This window comes from Asterias rubens, chromosome 4 (genome assembly GCF_902459465.1).
Source record: "Asterias rubens chromosome 4, eAstRub1.3, whole genome shotgun sequence".
NCBI lineage: Eukaryota > Metazoa > Echinodermata > Asteroidea > Forcipulatida > Asteriidae > Asterias > Asterias rubens.
This window is the reverse complement of record NC_047065.1, coordinates 16,554,264-16,564,933: the sequence shown is the minus strand read 5'-3', so window position 1 is coordinate 16,564,933 and position 10,670 is coordinate 16,554,264. Positions and strand designations below refer to the sequence as shown.

Sequence of the window (10,670 nt, the reverse complement as noted above, 5' to 3'; positions counted from 1 at the left end):
CAGTACAGTACAGTACAGTACAGTACAGTACAGTACAGTACAGTACAGTACAGTACAGTACAGTACAGTACAGTACAGTACAGTACAGTACAGTACAGTACAGTACAGTACAGTACAGTACAGTACAGTACAGTACAGTACAGTACAGTTACAGTACAGTACAGTACAGTACGTACAGTACAGTACAGTACAGTACAGTACAGTACAGTACAGTACAGTACAGTACAGTACAGTACAGTACAGTACAGTACAGTACAGTACAGTACAGTACAGTACAGTACAGTACAGTACAGTACAGTACAGTACAGTACAGTACAGTACAGTACAGTACAGTACAGTACAGTACAGTACAGTACAGTACAGTACAGTACAGTACAGTACAGTACAGTACAGTACAGTACAGTACAGTACAGTACAGTACAGTACAGTACAGTACAGTACAGTACAGTACAGTACAGTACAGTACAGTACAGTACAGTACAGTACAGTACAGTACAGTACAGTACAGTACAGTACAGTACAGTACAGTACAGTACAGTACAGTACAGTACAGTACAGTACAGTACAGTACAGTACAGTACAGTACAGTACAGTACAGTACAGTACAGTACAGTACAGTACAGTACAGTACAGTACAGTACAGTACAGTACAGTACAGTACAGTACAGTACAGTACAGTACAGTACAGTACAGTACAGTACAGTACAGTACAGTACAGTACAGTACAGTACAGTACAGTACAGTACAGTACAGTACAGTACAGTACAGTACAGTACAGTACAGTACAGTACAGTACAGTACAGTACAGTACAGTACAGTACAGTACAGTACAGTACAGTACAGTACAGTACAGTACAGTACAGTACAGTACAGTACAGTACAGTACAGTACAGTACAGTACAGTACAGTACAGTACAGTACAGTACAGTACAGTACAGTACAGTACAGTACAGTACAGTACAGTACAGTACAGTACAGTACAGTACAGTACAGTACAGTACAGTACAGTACAGTACAGTACAGTACAGTACAGTACAGTACAGTACAGTACAGTACAGTACAGTACAGTACAGTACAGTACAGTACAGTACAGTACAGTACAGTACAGTACAGTACAGTACAGTACAGTACAGTACAGTACAGTACAGTACAGTACAGTACAGTACAGTACAGTACAGTACAGTACAGTACAGTACAGTACAGTACAGTACAGTACAGTACAGTACAGTACAGTACAGTACAGTACAGTACAGTACAGTACAGTACAGTACAGTACAGTACAGTACAGTACAGTACAGTACAGTACAGTACAGTACAGTACAGTACAGTACAGTACAGTACAGTACAGTACAGTACAGTACAGTACAGTACAGTACAGTACAGTACAGTACAGTACAGTACAGTACAGTACAGTACAGTACAGTACAGTACAGTACAGTACAGTACAGTACAGTACAGTACAGTACAGTACAGTACAGTACAGTACAGTACAGTACAGTACAGTACAGTACAGTACAGTACAGTACAGTACAGTACAGTACAGTACAGTACAGTACAGTACAGTACAGTACAGTACAGTACAGTACAGTACAGTACAGTACAGTACAGTACAGTACAGTACAGTACAGTACAGTACAGTACAGTACAGTACAGTACAGTACAGTACAGTACAGTACAGTACAGTACAGTACAGTACAGTACAGTACAGTACAGTACAGTACAGTACAGTACAGTACAGTACAGTACAGTACAGTACAGTACAGTACAGTACAGTACAGTACAGTACAGTACAGTACAGTACAGTACAGTACAGTACAGTACAGTACAGTACAGTACAGTACAGTACAGTACAGTACAGTACAGTACAGTACAGTACAGTACAGTACAGTACAGTACAGTACAGTACAGTACAGTACAGTACAGTACAGTACAGTACAGTACAGTACAGTACAGTACAGTACAGTACAGTACAGTACAGTACAGTACAGTACAGTACAGTACAGTACAGTACAGTACAGTACAGTACAGTACAGTACAGTACAGTACAGTACAGTACAGTACAGTACAGTACAGTACAGTACAGTACAGTACAGTACAGTACAGTACAGTACAGTACAGTACAGTACAGTACAGTACAGTACAGTACAGTACAGTACAGTACAGTACAGTACAGTACAGTACAGTACAGTACAGTACAGTACAGTACAGTACAGTACAGTACAGTACAGTACAGTACAGTACAGTACAGTACAGTACAGTACAGTACAGTACAGTACAGTACAGTACAGTACAGTACAGTACAGTACAGTACAGTACAGTACAGTACAGTACAGTACAGTACAGTACAGTACAGTACAGTACAGTACAGTACAGTACAGTACAGTACAGTACAGTACAGTACAGTACAGTACAGTACAGTACAGTACAGTACAGTACAGTACAGTACAGTACAGTACAGTACAGTACAGTACAGTACAGTACAGTACAGTACAGTACAGTACAGTACAGTACAGTACAGTACAGTACAGTACAGTACAGTACAGTACAGTACAGTACAGTACAGTACAGTACAGTACAGTACAGTACAGTACAGTACAGTACAGTACAGTACAGTACAGTACAGTACAGTACAGTACAGTACAGTACAGTACAGTACAGTACAGTACAGTACAGTACAGTACAGTACAGTACAGTACAGTACAGTACAGTACAGTACAGTACAGTACAGTACAGTACAGTACAGTACAGTACAGTACAGTACAGTACAGTACAGTACAGTACAGTACAGTACAGTACAGTACAGTACAGTACAGTACAGTACAGTACAGTACAGTACAGTACAGTACAGTACAGTACAGTACAGTACAGTACAGTACAGTACAGTACAGTACAGTACAGTACAGTACAGTACAGTACAGTACAGTACAGTACAGTACAGTACAGTACAGTACAGTACAGTACAGTACAGTACAGTACAGTACAGTACAGTACAGTACAGTACAGTACAGTACAGTACAGTACAGTACAGTACAGTACAGTACAGTACAGTACAGTACAGTACAGTACAGTACAGTACAGTACAGTACAGTACAGTACAGTACAGTACAGTACAGTACAGTACAGTACAGTACAGTACAGTACAGTACAGTACAGTACAGTACAGTACAGTACAGTACAGTACAGTACAGTACAGTACAGTACAGTACAGTACAGTACAGTACAGTACAGTACAGTACAGTACAGTACAGTACAGTACAGTACAGTACAGTACAGTACAGTACAGTACAGTACAGTACAGTACAGTACAGTACAGTACAGTACAGTACAGTACAGTACAGTACAGTACAGTACAGTACAGTACAGTACAGTACAGTACAGTACAGTACAGTACAGTACAGTACAGTACAGTACAGTACAGTACAGTACAGTACAGTACAGTACAGTACAGTACAGTACAGTACAGTACAGTACAGTACAGTACAGTACAGTACAGTACAGTACAGTACAGTACAGTACAGTACAGTACAGTACAGTACAGTACAGTACAGTACAGTACAGTACAGTACAGTACAGTACAGTACAGTACAGTACAGTACAGTACAGTACAGTACAGTACAGTACAGTACAGTACAGTACAGTACAGTACAGTACAGTACAGTACAGTACAGTACAGTACAGTACAGTACAGTACAGTACAGTACAGTACAGTACAGTACAGTACAGTACAGTACAGTACAGTACAGTACAGTACAGTACAGTACAGTACAGTACAGTACAGTACAGTACAGTACAGTACAGTACAGTACAGTACAGTACAGTACAGTACAGTACAGTACAGTACAGTACAGTACAGTACAGTACAGTACAGTACAGTACAGTACAGTACAGTACAGTACAGTACAGTACAGTACAGTACAGTACAGTACAGTACAGTACAGTACAGTACAGTACAGTACAGTACAGTACAGTACAGTACAGTACAGTACAGTACAGTACAGTACAGTACAGTACAGTACAGTACAGTACAGTACAGTACAGTACAGTACAGTACAGTACAGTACAGTACAGTACAGTACAGTACAGTACAGTACAGTACAGTACAGTACAGTACAGTACAGTACAGTACAGTACAGTACAGTACAGTACAGTACAGTACAGTACAGTACAGTACAGTACAGTACAGTACAGTACAGTACAGTACAGTACAGTACAGTACAGTACAGTACAGTACAGTACAGTACAGTACAGTACAGTACAGTACAGTACAGTACAGTACAGTACAGTACAGTACAGTACAGTACAGTACAGTACAGTACAGTACAGTACAGTACAGTACAGTACAGTACAGTACAGTACAGTACAGTACAGTACAGTACAGTACAGTACAGTACAGTACAGTACAGTACAGTACAGTACAGTACAGTACAGTACAGTACAGTACAGTACAGTACAGTACAGTACAGTACAGTACAGTACAGTACAGTACAGTACAGTACAGTACAGTACAGTACAGTACAGTACAGTACAGTACAGTACAGTACAGTACAGTACAGTACAGTACAGTACAGTACAGTACAGTACAGTACAGTACAGTACAGTACAGTACAGTACAGTACAGTACAGTACAGTACAGTACAGTACAGTACAGTACAGTACAGTACAGTACAGTACAGTACAGTACAGTACAGTACAGTACAGTACAGTACAGTACAGTACAGTACAGTACAGTACAGTACAGTACAGTACAGTACAGTACAGTACAGTACAGTACAGTACAGTACAGTACAGTACAGTACAGTACAGTACAGTACAGTACAGTACAGTACAGTACAGTACAGTACAGTACAGTACAGTACAGTACAGTACAGTACAGTACAGTACAGTACAGTACAGTACAGTACAGTACAGTACAGTACAGTACAGTACAGTACAGTACAGTACAGTACAGTACAGTACAGTACAGTACAGTACAGTACAGTACAGTACAGTACAGTACAGTACAGTACAGTACAGTACAGTACAGTACAGTACAGTACAGTACAGTACAGTACAGTACAGTACAGTACAGTACAGTACAGTACAGTACAGTACAGTACAGTACAGTACAGTACAGTACAGTACAGTACAGTACAGTACAGTACAGTACAGTACAGTACAGTACAGTACAGTACAGTACAGTACAGTACAGTACAGTACAGTACAGTACAGTACAGTACAGTACAGTACAGTACAGTACAGTACAGTACAGTACAGTACAGTACAGTACAGTACAGTACAGTACAGTACAGTACAGTACAGTACAGTACAGTACAGTACAGTACAGTACAGTACAGTACAGTACAGTACAGTACAGTACAGTACAGTACAGTACAGTACAGTACAGTACAGTACAGTACAGTACAGTACAGTACAGTACAGTACAGTACAGTACAGTACAGTACAGTACAGTACAGTACAGTACAGTACAGTACAGTACAGTACAGTACAGTACAGTACAGTACAGTACAGTACAGTACAGTACAGTACAGTACAGTACAGTACAGTACAGTACAGTACAGTACAGTACAGTACAGTACAGTACAGTACAGTACAGTACAGTACAGTACAGTACAGTACAGTACAGTACAGTACAGTACAGTACAGTACAGTACAGTACAGTACAGTACAGTACAGTACAGTACAGTACAGTACAGTACAGTACAGTACAGTACAGTACAGTACAGTACAGTACAGTACAGTACAGTACAGTACAGTACAGTACAGTACAGTACAGTACAGTACAGTACAGTACAGTACAGTACAGTACAGTACAGTACAGTACAGTACAGTACAGTACAGTACAGTACAGTACAGTACAGTACAGTACAGTACAGTACAGTACAGTACAGTACAGTACAGTACAGTACAGTACAGTACAGTACAGTACAGTACAGTACAGTACAGTACAGTACAGTACAGTACAGTACAGTACAGTACAGTACAGTACAGTACAGTACAGTACAGTACAGTACAGTACAGTACAGTACAGTACAGTACAGTACAGTACAGTACAGTACAGTACAGTACAGTACAGTACAGTACAGTACAGTACAGTACAGTACAGTACAGTACAGTACAGTACAGTACAGTACAGTACAGTACAGTACAGTACAGTACAGTACAGTACAGTACAGTACAGTACAGTACAGTACAGTACAGTACAGTACAGTACAGTACAGTACAGTACAGTACAGTACAGTACAGTACAGTACAGTACAGTACAGTACAGTACAGTACAGTACAGTACAGTACAGTACAGTACAGTACAGTACAGTACAGTACAGTACAGTACAGTACAGTACAGTACAGTACAGTACAGTACAGTACAGTACAGTACAGTACAGTACAGTACAGTACAGTACAGTACAGTACAGTACAGTACAGTACAGTACAGTACAGTACAGTACAGTACAGTACAGTACAGTACAGTACAGTACAGTACAGTACAGTACAGTACAGTACAGTACAGTACAGTACAGTACAGTACAGTACAGTACAGTACAGTACAGTACAGTACAGTACAGTACAGTACAGTACAGTACAGTACAGTACAGTACAGTACAGTACAGTACAGTACAGTACAGTACAGTACAGTACAGTACAGTACAGTACAGTACAGTACAGTACAGTACAGTACAGTACAGTACAGTACAGTACAGTACAGTACAGTACAGTACAGTACAGTACAGTACAGTACAGTACAGTACAGTACAGTACAGTACAGTACAGTACAGTACAGTACAGTACAGTACAGTACAGTACAGTACAGTACAGTACAGTACAGTACAGTACAGTACAGTACAGTACAGTACAGTACAGTACAGTACAGTACAGTACAGTACAGTACAGTACAGTACAGTACAGTACAGTACAGTACAGTACAGTACAGTACAGTACAGTACAGTACAGTACAGTACAGTACAGTACAGTACAGTACAGTACAGTACAGTACAGTACAGTACAGTACAGTACAGTACAGTACAGTACAGTACAGTACAGTACAGTACAGTACAGTACAGTACAGTACAGTACAGTACAGTACAGTACAGTACAGTACAGTACAGTACAGTACAGTACAGTACAGTACAGTACAGTACAGTACAGTACAGTACAGTACAGTACAGTACAGTACAGTACAGTACAGTACAGTACAGTACAGTACAGTACAGTACAGTACAGTACAGTACAGTACAGTACAGTACAGTACAGTACAGTACAGTACAGTACAGTACAGTACAGTACAGTACAGTACAGTACAGTACAGTACAGTACAGTACAGTACAGTACAGTACAGTACAGTACAGTACAGTACAGTACAGTACAGTACAGTACAGTACAGTACAGTACAGTACAGTACAGTACAGTACAGTACAGTACAGTACAGTACAGTACAGTACAGTACAGTACAGTACAGTACAGTACAGTACAGTACAGTACAGTACAGTACAGTACAGTACAGTACAGTACAGTACAGTACAGTACAGTACAGTACAGTACAGTACAGTACAGTACAGTACAGTACAGTACAGTACAGTACAGTACAGTACAGTACAGTACAGTACAGTACAGTACAGTACAGTACAGTACAGTACAGTACAGTACAGTACAGTACAGTACAGTACAGTACAGTACAGTACAGTACAGTACAGTACAGTACAGTACAGTACAGTACAGTACAGTACAGTACAGTACAGTACAGTACAGTACAGTACAGTACAGTACAGTACAGTACAGTACAGTACAGTACAGTACAGTACAGTACAGTACAGTACAGTACAGTACAGTACAGTACAGTACAGTACAGTACAGTACAGTACAGTACAGTACAGTACAGTACAGTACAGTACAGTACAGTACAGTACAGTACAGTACAGTACAGTACAGTACAGTACAGTACAGTACAGTACAGTACAGTACAGTACAGTACAGTACAGTACAGTACAGTACAGTACAGTACAGTACAGTACAGTACAGTACAGTACAGTACAGTACAGTACAGTACAGTACAGTACAGTACAGTACAGTACAGTACAGTACAGTACAGTACAGTACAGTACAGTACAGTACAGTACAGTACAGTACAGTACAGTACAGTACAGTACAGTACAGTACAGTACAGTACAGTACAGTACAGTACAGTACAGTACAGTACAGTACAGTACAGTACAGTACAGTACAGTACAGTACAGTACAGTACAGTACAGTACAGTACAGTACAGTACAGTACAGTACAGTACAGTACAGTACAGTACAGTACAGTACAGATCAGATTAAGCGCAATACAAATTAAGCGCACTTGCATTAAGATCAAAGCGCTGGAAAGAGCACGACCAATGACCAAGGGCCTCAAAGATGGTAAAATCGCAGCTGACGTAACAAAAAAACAACTGACTACTTTAAACTCTGCCCTTTCTTACTTTTTTTTTAGGGATGTAGTCTGACAGGAATGTGTTAATATTCATGTAGTTTGTCACACAGTCAGAGTATATCACGGACAAGATATTTGGCTACATACAATGCAGAGCCAGTGCTATAATATAGTGCCAAAAGCAAAACTGCCCAAGAGCAACAGCAAAAGTAGAACAACAGGCAATGGCTAGCCATTTTGAAAAATTGCTTGTTGTTTCAGAAATGCGTAATCGGCATGTAAAGTTGGAGAGAAGGCGCAACTACAGACATCTGAAGTAAAGAATCTGCTGCGATTTTATTGTTAAAATCGAATTAGTTTAATAAAACAAAAACATTACCCATTAATGAAATTAAAGACTGTTTTAGGAGGGTGGATTTCAATACGCTACGTTTAAACTGGCCACTAGTTGCACAATATTTGGAGAAAACTATTATAACCTATTTTTATTGTGTTTTTCTACCATGTGTATTGATTAGTTTGGAGAAAAAAAGTGCAAGAACGTATGGTTGGAAATAAAACAAACAATTTAACAAGAGTATTTTGGAATGGGAGGATAGATAAAATAAACAACTCACTTGACGGTCGCAGAAATTGTTGAATTTTTTGACAACGACTTCCTCAATCATGTCAAGGTCAGAGGTAATGATGGCTTTCCGTGCCCCCTCAAACACACTGTCAATGAAAATACATTATTGGTACTTAAAGGCACTGTGGACACTATTGGTAATTACTCAAAATAATTGTTAGTACAAAAACTAACTTGGTAACAAGCAATGGAGAGCCGTTGACAGTTTATTAAAGATATAAAACACATTGTGAGAAACGGCTCGCTCTGAAGTAACGTACAGTAGTTTTCGAGAAAGAAAGTAATTTTCCTCTAAAATATTTATGTTTGATTTCTAAACCTCAGAATTAGATTTTAAGGTCCCGAAATCAAGCATCTGAAAGCACACATCTTCGTTTGAAAAGAGTGTTTTGTTTTTTCTTCCGCTTTTTATCTCGCAACTTCGACGATCAATTGAGTTCAAATTTTCACAGGTTTGTTATTTTGTGCAACTGTTGAGATACATCAAGTGAAAGGTGTCAGTATCTTTAACACGGATTGAATGTTCTATTTGGAAGATTGTTAGTAAAGGTATACACGTCGGCTTGATAGGGCTAATTTAGACCAACTTCTTTAATGAACACATTTCGTATCACTGCATAAAAACGGATAAGAGCATCGGACACAAGTTCTGGTGGTTGATCTGGGTGTGGGTGCGAATCCCGGTCGTGACACTTGTGTCCTGGAGCTAGACACTTAAACAGCCAATAAAGGATGATCTCAAATATATAGATATTACAGTTTTCTAACAGCTGCAGTCCATCCAGGAAACATAAAAAATATAAGGAGTCTCTTACCTCACGTTAAAACATGGTAAAAATGGGTTTTCTTCAGAACGCTCCAAGCCAAATTTCTGAAAAACTTGGGGTCAAACGAACCCGCGCGACAAAGGAATCGTGACGTCAGTGGCGGCTATTTGGTGTGGAAATGCCAAAGCTGGAGAACTGTGTTCAAACCCAATTAGGGGAAATTCGTCACTGGCGTCCAGGATCATTATAATAGATAAGCCGTTTTTGACTCTCGGCTGAAAAAGCCGCGCGGCCGGGTGCATTTTTGACTCGATATATTTATTATTAAATGCAAATTTTGAGAGTAAAATGGTTATTAACCGGTATCTGCGATGTCTATTTGGCCATAAAAAGGTAGTAGTTGACATAATTGAGATCATCCTTTATTGGCTCTTTAACCATTGCTTCTCTCCACCCAGGGGTAAATTGGTATCTGTGAGGGCAGAGATGGTTCTTGTGTCAATTGACTTTGCCGAGTGGGGCATGTTTCACAGACTGTATACTCCCCAGGGAGCTGAGATGACTTGAAACAGCTACTATTGTCTGGATCGCCTTTAGATAGTGATTATTTTCGCTTTTTGGTTATCACAGGCTTGTTCTCTGTGTAGTCTTATTTTTATTGCCTATTCTTTGTACTGTTTGCCTGGAAATAAATAAATAAATAAATTGAAGGCGCGCGACAAAATGACAATGCTTTGACGTCATGTGTGGGAGTTTTCTTTGTTGAACGCTTCAACAAAGCGGCTTTACAAATTTGAGCTCCCCCCTACTATGACGTAACGTAAGAAAAGCGTTGGATAAGGGTTTTCAATATGATTGTTTTCTTTTA

The 10,670-nt window shown here is 39.6% G+C and overlaps 1 protein-coding gene across 1 annotated transcript in view; it reads right to left on the bottom strand.

Annotated features, from left to right (window-relative positions):
- LOC117288972 (cytochrome P450 3A24-like) overlaps positions 1-10,670 on the bottom strand; it is a 35,470-nt gene that overhangs the window by 11,742 nt on the left and 13,058 nt on the right. The window contains exon 4 of the mRNA XM_033769851.1: positions 9,025-9,121. Coding sequence (XP_033625742.1) covers positions 9,025-9,121 — 97 coding nt within the window. The remainder of the gene's footprint in view (positions 1-9,024; positions 9,122-10,670) is intronic.